The sequence below is a fragment of the Asterias amurensis genome, chromosome 16, assembly GCF_032118995.1.
Source record: "Asterias amurensis chromosome 16, ASM3211899v1".
Classification (NCBI taxonomy): domain Eukaryota; kingdom Metazoa; phylum Echinodermata; class Asteroidea; order Forcipulatida; family Asteriidae; genus Asterias; species Asterias amurensis.
The window spans coordinates 16462883-16478514 of record NC_092663.1 but is presented as its reverse complement, the minus strand read 5'-3'; the positions used below and the strand labels follow the sequence as shown (position 1 = coordinate 16478514).

The 15632-nt window shown below is 37.0% G+C and overlaps 1 protein-coding gene across 2 annotated transcripts in view; it reads left to right on the top strand.

Moving 5' to 3' along the window:
- The window catches only part of LOC139949015 (succinyl-CoA:glutarate CoA-transferase-like), a 62385-nt gene extending 59765 nt beyond the window's left edge, over window positions 1–2620 (top strand). Inside the window, exon 2 of one of the 2 annotated variants that reach the window (XM_071947406.1) lies at window positions 98–2620. In XM_071947406.1, the coding sequence (XP_071803507.1) occupies window positions 231–1490 (1260 nt within the window). In that variant the 5' untranslated portion in view covers window positions 98–230 and the 3' untranslated portion in view covers window positions 1491–2620. The remainder of the gene's footprint in view (window positions 1–97) is intronic. The other variant, XM_071947405.1, reaches the window with a different exon arrangement.
- The last annotated feature ends 13012 nt before the right edge of the window (window positions 2621–15632 follow it).

Below are 15632 nucleotides of genomic sequence, written 5' to 3'. Positions count from 1 at the left end.
TAGTGCCGAAACGTTTAGCAATAAAAACAACACCGTGTTAAGTTGTGATACATTTTGTGACTGTAATTACAACCGTTTATTGTGTTTTTTTTCGCAGAATCTAAACTTTCGGTGGATTTTGTTACATGATGGCGTCGGCAATGCAGTGATTGTGTTTGGTTTCTAGTTTCCCGTTTTGAAAGTTGCACCAATCGGAAGTTGATTACAAACACCGTACTAGCAACATAAATATGAACAAAACATTCGACATGAATTCAACATTTCACATGAACTCAACATTCCACATGAACCAAACTTTCGACATGAACTCAACTTTTGATGCGACCACACCATTCGGCATGACCACAGTAGTCGACGTGACCACAGCGGTCAGGAACGACACCAACACAACGATGTCAACAACTTCTGCACCATATACCGGCTGGCAATGGCAGGACATATGCAAAGTGATAGTTGGCATTGTTGGTATCATCGGTAACTCACTCGTCATCGCAGTCTACACCAGCAAAAGAAAACGAAAAAACACCACAAATGTCCTTATCCTAGCCTTGGCAATCGCCGATTTGATCAGCTCAATTTTTTTCATTCCTCTACCGGTTCCAGCATATGTACCCAAAAACGCATGGGGTGAGATTTACTGCCGGGTTATACACACTAAAGCTATACAGTGGATGTCTATAGAGGCGTCGGTGTACACATTGACTCTGCTATCGGTTGAGCGTTACATGGCTGTCGTACACCCCGTTCGTTACAGGGTGATATTTCGCGAGTCACGTCCTCGACGTTTCGTCTGGGCAATCTGGCTCTTTGCTCTTATCGTCAAGTCATTTAACTTCTACAACACCATTATCGTGGATAACGTTTGCATCTATATCGAGTTCCCGAAAGGATTCAATGTTTTCCTGGGTATTGGTGTTGCTCTGGTTGAGTATTTTATACCTATAATTGTGATGATTGTAACTAACACAGTGACGATAAGAGCGTTGAGAGCCCAGGCGCGTAATCTACAACAGCATGGCTCGAACCACAACGCGAAGGAAAGAGGCCCGGCTCAGTCGGTGCTCCGAACCCGCCGGAAAATCATCCACATGGTCCTCATTGTTATTATCTCCTTCATTGTTTGTTGGACACCAAACCAGATATCACTTCTTCTCATCAACCTCGACATCTTATCCGTTCAAACTTATTTCTTTAGCGACACCCACCAGGCGTTTATTATTCTTGCCTTCACAAACAGCTGCGCCAATCCCATCATCTACACGTTCAAAAATAAAAACTTCAGGAACTCCATGGTGCAGCTTTTTGTACGTAAAACCAACAGGGTGTCTGATGAGGGAACCGATCATGGTAATGATGATACGGCTGGTGTTAGCGACCCTACACCTGGTGTCAATACTATCAGTAAAACAACGGGTACACGGGCTGGAACGCGCCAATCGCCACCGGCATTGGCAGATGATAAGTCGTACAATACTGAAGTGGTCGAATAAGGAAACAGAACTCACGTCGTGGTGACGTCACACACCAAAGCCATAGGATGCACTGTAATGAGCCAAGCACAATGTGTGTCTAGAACTTGTCAAAGGTCAACACTGTAATGAAATCTATTTATTCTCTTCAGTTAATGGCAGATTTCAAAGAAAATCGTATTGTATTTATTTTAGAAAAATGCAGTATTCGATTGAATTTGGATATAAAGACACTGATTTCCTTGGCCTGTTTTGGGGAGAAAGTCGACGCAACGGTGATGGAAAAACCCTGTCTGATCACACGACATTTCAGGCTAGCTTAGTCAGGGTTTGGCACCCAAGCGTCTACGGATACAAAGTTGAAGGCCTTTTCTCATGTGGTAAAATCTATTTATTCTCTTGCGATATGAAGAAGATTTTAAAGAAAATCGTATTTATATTTATTTAGAAAATTGCACTTTTAGATGAATTTGGATATAAAGCCACTGATTTCCTTGGCCTGTTTTGGGGAGAAATTCGACGACAACGGTGATGGAAAACGGATCACATGACATTTCAGGCTAGCTTAGTCAGGGTTTAACACCTAAGCGTCTACGGGGACAAAGTTGCCGGCTTTTTCTCATAATTGGCCATAGAATAGGTGAGGTAAATTTACGGACTCCGTAAAGTGGAATGTTCCGTATTTGTCGCCGTAATTTCACGGATTTTCCGTAAATTCAAATATTAATTATGCTAATTAACGTAATTACAGTCAACCACAATTGCCCAAACACCTACACATAATATAGTACATGTAAGTACATATTGTTATTTCACCCTAATTTGTGTACATATGTACCAACTCCTATTAAGGTTCTTTGTTTTCTACGGAAAGAAAAACTGTTGCCGGTATTTTTGCTGCCAGCATTTTTGCTGCCAGCAAAAACATAGCGTTCCGTATTCCTGCAAGTTATGTTTTCTTTTAGTACGTTGAAAAACTCTCTCACTCACTCACTCTCTCAAATTATCTATCTAGAACTTATTGCCAGTAAATTGCCTCGTGGGAAATGGGTCTAAGACCAGCCTGGCGTTTACAGAAATGAAAGAAAATTGCAAGGTTTGGTTAGATTATGGGCCACCTCATCAGGTGTGCCGATTAGAGAGTATCTATATGTAATGTTCGTATGGAATAAATTGAACAAATTGAAGCAACTCTATCTTTTGCATTTTACGGCATTATATACTTTTTTTGTTTTTTGAACCGTTCAGTTGTTATAATTCTATAGTATAAATGTATAGATATACACAATTAAACTAACATCTGAAAATGTCATATCAAAAGTTGCGTATTTTGAGATATCGCCGGAAATCTGGAGCGAATGTCCACGCAGGAAGAATACTCCCTAAATAGGAAAACACAATCGGAGTCATGATGTTGACAGTTATGCCTACGCTTCACAGGTTCAAATTTCTGGGCTTAAATAACACATCTTTTAATATAATCGCAGTATTTCAACGTAAGTGTTTCTGAAATTGCTTTATACTATCGAAAGCTGCTGCAGTAGACGTCTATATTACAGGTTTTGAATGTCATTTATTTTAAGAGTGATTACCGACCAAAATGCCTTCTCTTAAACGTATAAAGTTTCATATACCTCATGTGTGATTCTACTTCGATTTTAATGCAATTCGCTGTAACTAGACCGTAATACTATCCAACAGAACTACATTCAAGACGACACAGCTGCATGTATGTAGTCTCAGTATCAGGCAGTCAATATTTGAGTGAAAGAGATTACGTAGTTTCCACTCAAGCACTCGATATTTCTGTCGAGTATCGCGAAGCTTATTCATTCAATACCTGCGCGGGAAAAACACACCACAAATTCCCATGCGGCTTTTGTGGTTAAGATCGTACAATCAGAGGTTCTATGAAAAGACAAAACGAGAGCTCAGAAGCTTTTGACTGGATCTAAACTATATGCATAAACTTATCACTGCATAAACTTATCACAGCAAGAGCTTTGGTTCAGACAGAGTTTAACTTATAATAATAATGCTACTCAACTCAATTCAATTCAATGTTTGTATTCATCATGTCCAACATGATAATTACTTTCTCGATTTGCACATTAAAATACAGTTGTTAAAAATAGCAGAAAAACATTCATGAACAGTATAAATTAAAACAGCAAATATAAAATAAATTTAGTCTAGTTGGTAAGACACTGCTCTACAATTGCAACGGTCGTGGGTTCGAATCCCACCCGAGTAACATGCCTGTGATTTGTTTTAACCTTTCACAGAGCTCGAGAAAATACTGAGTATCACAATGCTAACACACATCGGTCTTCGGTGTATGGGTTAAAGCCAAAATGAGTATCCTTTATCCCCAATGCACATTTCCATCTATCAAATGCCACTTTATTTGATCAAGATGCTTTTTACTACAAGATAATTATTTGCCCAAATCTACATTCTATTAAAACGGCAACCAGACGCTCTCGAGTTGATCCAAACTATACAAAGACTCGTCTTGACAAGGAGATGTGCTTTAGATTTAGACAGAGTTATAACTAGTGTCACTTTATTCGGCCAAAATCATTTCAATTTACGATCATTGACCAAATCCTCATTCCCTTAACCGTTCTTTTCGTGGTAATAAACGCTCTCGATTTAAGAATAAGGTTAGTGGCTATACTACTGGATTTGATCCAAAGAACTTGTGCATAGACTTCAGACTGAATTTAACTAATGCCACTCTATTTGAGCAAGACTCCTTCCACAACATGGTCATTTGACAGAATCTACATTTCCTGTAAGTTCCCCTGAACTTCGACCAACCTTTACACGAAGCTCATCTAACAGTCATTTCTCAATTACAGTCAATCTGGGTAAATAACACGTAGCGCAATATCAAATTAACGGGTGTAATCATTATTTACATGCTTACGTGCGTTCACGAACCAACCCACTTTTTATTTAGCAGTAACCAAATAGTAATAAATTATACGTAGATGCTGCGAGAGTAAGATTCTCAAATTGACTTGTTATTCCAGTCGATTCCTTGCCGATGGTAACTAATTAAAGAATAGTTTCCTTGGCGCCACACCACCTTGTCACCTGATACCCAGAATGAATCAAGTTTGATTGTTAATGAAATTGCTGAATTCCCCCAAAGTTGCAGGGAACCGTTTTGGACGGAAATTAGGGGAAACTGCCTGAAATTATGGTCAAGTATCACGTTATTGATGTGTCCTAAAGGCACTGGACACTCAATTTCAGTTACTCAACATAGCTGTTAGAATAAAACCTTACTTGGTAACGAGCAATGGAGAGCTGTTGATTATAACAACTTTGTGAGAAACGGCTCCCTCTGTATGTCACGTAGTATAAATTTTGAGAAAGAGGTAACTTTTCACTCAAATATTAATTATATACTTCAGGTCTAAGCTTTTTATTGGGCATATGTAATCAGATCGCATTTTTTCGCAACAATGGTGTTTTCCCCGTTAAATATTCTCTCGCCATTTCGATGACCAATACAAGCCAAATTTTCACAGATTTGTTATTTTATGCATTATGTTGTTTAAATGCATTTCCTTTTTCTGAAACAATGGTGTTTTTTCCGTTAAATATTCTCTCGCCATTTCGATGACCAATTCAAACCATATTTTCACAGCTTTGTTATTTTATGCTTTATGTTGGGTTACACCAAGAATACTGGTCTTTAAAAGATTACTAAAAGGTGTCCAGTGCACTCAACCAAAACAAACATCTCCAGAATCGTTGGAATTCCAATTTATAGTAGATAATGTGGCAACCAATGGATATGAATTAAGCTTAATTGCGTATGGTCGTTTTACCACGTATAGTATTGTTGTCTTATTAAGATTTCAGTCACAATTATAGCGTGTAACCAAAAATGAACATCTTTCGAATATTGGTAGTTTCCATAATGCAATTAGCATGTAGAAGTTATGAATGACCAGTGGTTTTATGAGTTCATCAAAGGCTGTTTACAGCCAGGGGCTGTTATTTCAAGATGGTCAAAAGATAAAACATTTTTGTTCTCGTAGCCCCGTCTTTGTACTTTTGTTATCGTCCTATTGTGTACAGCCCTTCCATCTTTTTATAAAGCGCTTTTAATTCAAACCAATCATTCAATTTCAAGCACGTCTTTTAACCTTTGTCTATTTTTGTACAGTGCTTTGATCTTTTTGACAAGGCACTTATCAAAAAAATGCCCGTTGGGAAATTTATTTTGGCCTTTACATACAAAATAATAATAAAAATAGTAATATAAATAGTAAAAAAATAATTAAAAAAATGAATACAAATTTCACCTTATTGGCCTACAGAAAACAAAGTACACAGTGCTTTGATCTTTTTGACGAGGCACTTATCAAAAAAAATACCCATTGGGGAATTCATTTTGGCCTTTACATAAAAAATAATAATATAAAAAAGTAATAAAAAAATGAATACAAATTTCACCTTATTGGCCTACAGAAAACAAAGTACACAGTGCTTTGATCTTTTTGACGAGGCACTTATCAAAAAAATACCCATTGGGAAATTTATTTTGGCCTTTACATAAAAAATAATAATAAAAAAAAATAATTAAAAAATGAATACAAATTTCACCTTATTGGCCTACAGAAAACAAAGTACACAAATAGACTACATTACTTCTCCTTACCTTAAGCTTACTAGGGATGAACCACTTTTAAAGAGCCCTCTTCTAAAATCTGTGGGTTGTTATAATGTACGTGATGTTGTCAGACAAGGAGAACTGTTTTCCTTTCATGATATGGCCAGAGCATGTCAAATTAAACATATTAATGCTGGTAGAATTTAACTAAGTAACTGGCTTGCCATTTGTGATCATCAAAGCACAACTGTTCCTATTTATGAGACTAATGTGAAGTCTAATTATATGAACTACATAATGTGTAAATTTGTTTCTCCCAAGGTGCAAGTTAAATGGAAACACATTTTTCACCTAGGACAAGATTTACCTTGGCTTCAGTTTGGATGAGTAATTGGAAAAATGGGTTAATGGATCCGGATGACAAACAGTTTATGTACAAACTTAGACATAGAATTTTACCAACTAAAGACGTTTTGCTGAAAATAGGTGTTGTTAAAGAATTAACATGTCCGCTTTGTAACGTTAACAATGAAACTCACGAACATATCTTTATTTATTGTACCCACACTTGGGAGGCTTGGATCTTTGTGGAAAGACTGCTCAGAAAATATACTGGTAACAAACACTATTACTTGAATGACTCTAATAGAATTCTTGGTTATAATTTAGAACCAGTTCAGGCTATTGTCGTAGCTAAACTGCTCAGACTGATCTGGAATATAAGATGCAAAAAGGTGTTCAACAGTTATTCCAGACCAGCAGAAATTGACATCATCATTCAGTTAAAAAAAATCCTTGAAACACTTTCTCCGTATGGAAAAGACCAGACTGAGCCCAGAATCTTTTGAAACTATTTACACTAGAAATAATGCGTTGTGTTTCACTATTAATGGTGATGTCAATTTCGATTACTAATTGCTTTTCTCACCAAAGGCCGTCACCATGTTCCTTTTTATGACCTTTTTGTTTATTTATTTTTGTTTTGTTAACCGTTATTGTCTAAAATAATTTCTTCTCATTGTCTTTCTCGAACACCGCCGTGATTAGGTATATGTAAATATTTAGTTCTCTTTAGTTCTTGTTTGTATGTTATCAATTTAATTTCTATGTATTACAGCCCGTAGCTCATTTAATCTGTTATATAATATCAGTATGTATTGGAGCTTGTTGTATTGATGTATGTTGTTGCTGATAATAGTAGTATAACTCCACATCAAGAGAGAAAAAATAAGAAAAAAAAGCAGAAAGTACAGAAAAGATTGCTTTTCCAAAGAATTATTTGTATACAACATTTTTTTTTTACGGGGTTTTTATCTCTTTGTAAAGGCACTTACTCCCACAGAGTAAGATAATTTTTAAATAACTTTCCCCCAGTGGTTGGATCGAGTCACAGAAGTACAGTGCTTTGTTGCAAATTGTCCAACTAATAATAAATGAACGTAAAGGCAGTGAAAAACCTTTCCACTTTTGATTAAAAAAAAAACAGGCCTGAACAAACCAGCCTGATGAACCTCTCTCATGAAACCACACTGGTTGGCAATGTTAGCAAAACGTTTAAATCTTGTCATCAGATGTTCTAAACCAAAATTCAAAAAAAATTCTGCAAACTTTTAATTAATGAAACACCTCCCAAGATCCGTTGCCTTGTTTCCAACAAATTCAACACAATTTGTGAATAGTTGTGTGACATTGTTACAAGCTGTGGCCATCTGTTTTTGTTTTGCATTTATCGTCACCGTTTTCACGTTTGGACTGGTATTTCCAAAAGCTACATTGATATTTACAGTTTATATTGTGCTAGGCTTAAAACTGCAAAATCTGCAATCCTTAAAGGATTTTTGTATTTTTTGTAACACAAAACACAATGTCCACAGATTTACACTAAACTTACACCATTTGAAGATAATTATAGTAGAAAGATAACCTTCAAATATTTTTTGCTGAGGTGCTGTTGTTTTTGAGAAATGAGTAAAACGAGGTAAAGAAATTACTTTTTACATGCTAAAATAATTTGTGACTTGTTTTTCATTTAAAAAATCTTTCATATGATTCTGTATAAGTTTAACATCTTACTTGACCAACTAGTTTTGTTTTAATTGGCTAGATGTCATAGTAAATGGTCAAAGATACTCGTCTTTCCTTGAAACCTAACGAGTGAGATGTCATTAAAGACAGTGGACACTATTGGTAATTGTCAAAGACCAGTCTTCTCACTTGGTGTATCTCAACATATGCATGAAATAACAAACCTGTGAAAATTTGAGCTCAATTGGTCGTCGGAGTTGCGAGATAATAATGAAAGAAAAAACGACCTTGTCACACGAAGTTGTGTGCGTTTAGATGGTTGATTTCGAGACCTCAAGTTCTAAACTTGAGGTCTCGAAATCAAATTCGTGGAAAATTACTTCTTTCTCGAAAACTACGTCACATCAGAGAGAGCCGTTTCTTACAATGTTTTATACTATCAACCTCTCCCCATTACTCGTTACCAAGTGAGGTTTTATGCTGATAATTATTTTGAGTAATTACCAATAGTGTCCACTGCCTTTAAACACCCAACTGCATAAAGTTTGACCTTCACTATGTTGCAATGTCACTACAATGTTTTTTTTTTGGGGGGGGGGGGGGGCGCTGATTCTTCGTGAAAACGCAAAATGCAATTATTGAGATAAATGCCTCTTCCTAAAACAATCCATAATTTGTCATTAAAAGAAACCGTTCCTTCGTGAAATCGGTGACTTTGTGGCTTTCTATGCTTTCCCAAGCTCGATTTTGTATTATTTTCGCCAAGAAAGTTATCTAATGTAGATTCAAGAACCAGAAAACCAATAATGACCTTTTTTAACTTAGTTAAGCTTCAGTACACATTGGTGAAAAAATTGCTTAAGACAAAACACTCCTGCACAATGTGATAAAAAGTGGACTGCTCTAAGAAGTGTTTTTTTTTTTTTGTTTTTTTTTTTAATAATTAGACCCCAGCGGACCAGACTGTCTGTTCCTTCGTTTTGTATTTCTTGGTATGTAATTTTATTCATGTCTATTGCATTGTTTTGTGTTAACTTGGGCACTGAAAAAGGGACTGTTGTGTTTTAAATGAACAAAATTAAAAATGTGTTTCAATTTAGCACTTAACAAATAAACTTAAACAAATCGGTTAGCAAAAAGCTCGGGCTGTGACAATGCGGATGGTCTATACAGCAACGAAGACTGTTGGGAAACAAAATAGTTACAAATAGATTCAAAAAGCACTTAATTTCGCATTACAGTTCGATCCACCGTGAAAGGCGAGCTCTTACCTCATCACAGTACCATCAGCCTCCCCTTATTTAGTTACATCTCCCCGGGATCGCGCTCCCCGGGAGGTAAAGTGTGAAGTAAAAAAGTTTCTTAGATAATTTGATGATATCAAATTCCTAGCCAGGGAAGTTCTCGAAATAATAGTAATCTATCTTTATTATAAAAGAGGACATGGTATAACGTTCACATTAACATGCAAACGAATTTATCGGCGCAGATTTGTTGTTTACTCCGAGACGGTACGCTGAAATAAAGTGCGGTTCGTTTGTGAACAAAAGTGAATTTTGTATCTCATCCGGAAGCCTTTCGGAAAGTCACTGGTGTATAGTTTTACTTGGGGGGGGGGGGGGGGGGGGTAGCTCGACAGGCCCAGGGACTCCCAAAATTAAATTGAGCAGAGGATTAAAGGTCAAGAGTCAATGAACAATTTCCCCTTAACTATAAAAGTATTTTTCGTGTGTTTTTTTTGTAGCATTTTACACTGTTTGCTTGTGAGAGTTTATTTTGTTGGGTGCACCGATGAGGAAGGCATTTTAAGAAACATTCACTTCGAAGTAACGTGGTTGGGAAAAAGTTTTGTTTTTGTTTTTATGGCCAACAATTTGAATCGGAGAAGCGTTACTGTTTCGTATGTCGGCTGCGTCCTACTTAGTGGCTGTGGCTGTTGCTAAGAGTAACCTATATAGCTTCAACGCGTGTGAACGCAGTGGATCGAGCCACATCCAAAGCCGCTAATTTGGAAACGCTATTAGGTTAATGCCTGAATAGTTGTCAGTTAATTAACCCGAAAGATCTATGGCGACCAAGTTCTGTCCTTGCAGCAATTCTTGTATTATACTATAGCCCACTATTCCGGAATTCTGGGGCTGCAATTACTGTCATATAATTGGACCACACTTCCCTGGGCTGGTTGATATAAGTACATGGCACTCGCAATCTGCTTAAAACGCATTGATTTTTGTGGTCCATTTATCTTTCGGGTATAATGGATCCTCTATTTTAAGGGAAGGGGGACTATTCAGTATTGGAATCACGTCCAGTGCGTCAACAGAGATTCGTTCCTGTACATTCGTGACGTTAAATCGTTGCACCGTATGACCATGGCCCAGTTTCATAGAGCTGCTTAACGGCTGACTTTGTAATACGTTTTCAAAGACAAAGTGCAGCTAAAACCGAGGCACACGAAAAGGCCATACTATATACCTTCCGGTGCATAGTTCTTACACTGCTCTGCACGTATATGATTAAGGTAAGAATACAAACCCATGGTGAGTGCGCAAAATGGCCGCCTAATTTTCTCCCTAACCTGTGAAATACGTCTATCTTAGCATTTTATTTTTGCCAGTAAGTACGAAAATGTACATGCCGTTAAGCAACGCCATGAAATACTAAAAATTGGGCCCGGTCAACAGTTCATAAAGATTGGATTGTTTTCACTGGTTCTCATCCAATGCATTGTTTTCTTAGTAAAGTAATTTGCCAAACGGTATTTACTGCTAAACAGCTTTACGAAGATAGTTACTGGTGAGTAACGTTCTTGTGGTTTGTGCTTAAAGAAACACGTTGCCTTGGATCGGTCGAGTTGGTCTTTGAAAAGCGTTTGTAACCGTTTGTTATCAAATGCATATGGTTAGAAAGATGTTGTTAAAGTAGAATGCAATGATCCACACAAATGTGCTTCGAAACTGCATTTTTTCCTTTTACCTCGTCGACTAACACGGTCGGCCATTTATGGGAGTCAGATATTTGACTCCCATGAATGGCCGACCGTGTTTGTTCACAAAGTAAAAGGAAAACCACGCAGATTCGAGGCAAATTTGTGTGGATCATTGTATTCTACTTTTAAAACATCTTTCCAACCATATGCATTTTAAAACAAATGGTTACAAACGCTTTTTATAGACCAACTCGTCGATCCAAGGCAACGTGTACCTTTAAACAGAACCATGAAATTGGGCCCTGGGCCGATTTCACAAAGCAATACAATTCATCGCAAGACAAAACTGTCAGTATTACCATAGTGATTTGTATTGTGACATCACACTTTGCTTAGCAACTACGATTGATTTTCATGCAGGATCAATCTTAGCTCATTGTAAAATCGGCCCCTGATCTCTACGGACCAGTTTGAAAGAGAAAGAAAAACGTAAAGTTGACGAGGCATAATGAACTCGTTGTGTGAAAAATTGGCGCGCAAACTCCATGACTGACATCATAATTACTCTCACGACAAGTCTGTGAAGTGTATTTGTTGGGTTTAAAGCCATTATACACTTTCGGTAAACAGTATTGTCCAAGTCCCACACTTCGTGTATCACAACTTATATATAAAATAACAATCATGTGGAAATTTAGGCTCAATCGGACATCAGAGTCGGGAGAAAATAACGGGAAAACCCACTCCTGTTTTCGTGCGTTTCGCCGTGTCATGACATGTGTTTATAACAAATCCGTAATTCTCGCTAACGAGAATTTATATAGTTTTACCGTTTTCTCAAAAAGTAAAGCATTTCATGGACTAATATTTCAAGAGAAGTCTTTCACCATTACCTTCTGTAAATTATTTGTAAATCTGTGAACTTTTTTTTTTTGTTTCTTTACCGAAAGGGTCCAATGGCTTTAAAGGCAGTGGACACTATTGGTAATTACTCAAAATATTTATTAGCATAAAACCTTTCTTGGTGACAAGTAATGGGGAGAGGTATGTGGTATAAAACATCGTGAGAAACAGCTCCCTCTGAAGTGCCATAGTTTTGAAGAAAGAAGTAATTTCCACGAATTTGATTTCGAGACCTCAAGTTTAGAACTTGAGGTCTCGAAATCAACCATCTAAACGCACACAACTTCGTGTGACAATGGTGTTTTCTTCTCTTCATTATTATCTCGCAACTTTGATGACCGATTGAGCTCAAATTTTCACAGGTTTGTTATTTTATGCATTATGTTGAGATACACCAACTGTGAAGGCTAGTCTTTGACAATTACCAATAGTGTCCACTGCCTTTAAGGGAAAATAGGTCGAACCATAAAAGGATGGTCTACTTAAAATTTCAAAACATCTCTATAAATGGGAACTGTTTTATTAGCGGCAGCTTGTTTGTACATACTAGTAAAAATACACAGTAAAGTAAATAAACAACACCCACATACTGTACCATTAATCACTTAGCCAATTCCAAAATGCCAATTTGCATAAAAACACTCTACGAAAATAGAGATCATGTTTTCCCGTAGCCAGAGTAGAAGTCCACTTTATAATTCATACTGAATAGAATTCCCGCAAGCTAAAGGGGCCTGAAGGTTGTTTTGATTTGTCAAATTGAACTTGTGATACATTTACTGCCTCTTCTTCATCCCGTCTCACAAACAAAGAAGATGACCAGCATTACGATCTGGAAAATTTATCCAATTTCAAGACCTCGCTGCCGCAAATTTAAAGGATGATTGTCCCTTCTTTGTACTCCCTCAATAGTTGGTACGCCCTCAAAGGTCACAAAATGTCACGGACACCACTTTGTAAATTAAAAACCATCGGCCTGAATCTTTGTATCCATCGCCTCTCTCTTTAAAACATTCATCAGTTTTCTTGTTTTCTTATCAAGTAATTTATACACTCAGCTTTTCTGTTTACTACTTCTTACTTTCAGCCTTGACCTTTCAGAAACTTATGATTATTCACTTCAATCTGATTTTGTTTTTTGAAATTGTGAATTTTGTTGTTGTTATAGAATAGGCCTGCTGCAAGTTTAATAAAGTATGTGCCTCTACATGTTCTAGTTCCAGTCCGCATCGTACGGTTTTTATTGTAAATCCTTCCTCAAAAAATATAGCTCCGTTGAGACGTCATGGCGAAACATTAAGTTGTGATTACGTCTAGACCTATATACTGCAGGTTTCTTAAAAGAAGGGGCCTATATACTTCACGTTCCAGCTCCAGTTCGCATTGTACCTGCAGCTTTTTATTCTAAATCCTTCCTAAAAATACAACTCCTTGGAGATTTTTCAACCTCAAGCCGCCATGGCGAAAAATTAAGTTCTTGCTATTAGTTACTCCAATTTTCATTAAGTAGGGGGCTTTACACTTCGCGTTCCAGTTTACCCATTGTACTTGCCACTTTGTGGTTTAAATCCTTCCTATATACAAATACAGCTATTTTGAGATTTGTCAACCTCAACAAAGCCTGCAAGGCTCAAGGCCGAAAACCATGTTAACCCAATTTTTATTTTAAAAACCAGACATCCCGCTTTGTACTCCGAGATGAAGGGAAGCAATTAAGTTAAGTATTGTATTCAAGGACACATGTGCAGATAATTAAATTACTTTAAAAATTAGCTATACAAAACCTACTCCCGAGAGATTGGTTTCCGATTGTTTATGTCTCGGTTGTTTATGCAAAAATCAGAAAATTTGTTCTTGAAAAGAAGTCTGAAGGGTTTATTAAAAAACATGCACCACAGTAAATAGGCCAGCCCTTTACCCAATAAAACGTTTTCACATAAATTTATAGCGAGCAAAAATACCTGACGCCAGGGGCTTTGTAATAGGCAAAGGATCTGGTCATATGACTTTTCAGTAATTTCATTAATGCTCATGTTATGTTCAACGTCACAGGTTTAACAACCAACTGAATCATCTCACGTACAGCCAAAGACACTATTGCATCCGGCATGACAGTTAAGTTGGTTTGGAATTGTACATTGGACATTCACGTAGGTTTGTACAGTGAATACCTTTTACATCGATATTGGACATTGGACATTCGGATATATTGTACAGTGAATGTCTACCTTGTACATCAATATTGGATATCGGACATTAGCCTAGGTTTGTAGGTAAATGTCTACCTTGTACATCAATATTGGACATTCCTATATGTTTGTACAGTGAATGTCTTACCTTCTACAATATTTTGACATCGTACATTCTTACAGGTTTATACATTGAACGTCTACCTTGTACACCAATTCTTGGATATTGGACATTCCCATAGGTTTGTGTACAGTGATTGTCTTCCTTGTACATTAATATTTGATATTGGACACACACATAGGTGTGTACAATGAATGTCTGCCCTGTGCATCGATATTGGACATTCATTCAAATAGGTTTGTACAGTGAAATTCATGCCAATTGTACATCGATATTTGATATTGGACTTTCAAATTGGACTGTACAAACCTATGTGAATGTCCAATATTCAATATCAAACTAATTTTTGCTGTCATCAGTTTGGTATTAGCCTTTTAAAGCCATTGGACGCTTTCGGTTAACAGTATTGTCAAAAGGCCCACACTTCGTGTATCACAACTTATATATATATAAAATAACATAACCTGTGAAGATATAGGCTCAATCGGTCATCGGAGTCGGGAGAAAATAACGGGAAAACCTACCCCTGTTTCCGCACGTTTCGCCGTGTCATGACATGTGTTTACTATAATCTGTAATTCTCGTTGTCGAGAATTGATGATTGTTTTAATGTTTACTCAAAAAATTTTCTCAAATTACCTTCTGTAAACCCTGCAAGTTACTTGTAAATCTGTGAACTTTTTTTTTCTGTTCCGAAAGTGTATAATGGCTTTAACTCACTGTGATCAAATCAAGAAAACTGCCAGTTAAAACCCAATGGCTTTCATTGTCGAGTACGCTTGTCAGAGTGGGCGATGCGCTGTTCAAATTGACCCTCTGATCATTATTAGCTGTTTGGCGGACCATTAGTTGCATGAGCTAATGCCTGATTTCTCATTATCAACACACTGATATATGTACCATTAAATGTGAAAATGGTGTCCCGAAAAAGTGGGGTATCATCAACTCTCATTAAGTTAGGTTCATGGTATAATCAATTCTGGAAAGTACCTTTATTCTGCAAACAAAATGTAATCATGAATGAGATATGCATCCATCACAGATTGTGCCGGTGTAAATAGCATTAAGTACTATTATTATTTGCACTTTCATTAAAATTACATTTTCCTTCATAGAATATATACACCGAGGGGAGATTCCTTCAAATCACTTGACTTCACTCTCTCAAGATCAGAGTGTATTTAAATAAGACAAAACAGACACTTCTGAGAGCGAGGGCGTGCTGTTACCTAGCAACCACAATACAATACTATGCATAAGGGAACAACTTGACAAGTCGAGCATTACCGTTGTGTCATCTCTGGAGGAGAACACAGGATAAGAGACCGTGCCGTAGAGAGATTTTTCCGACCGAGTGACGTCT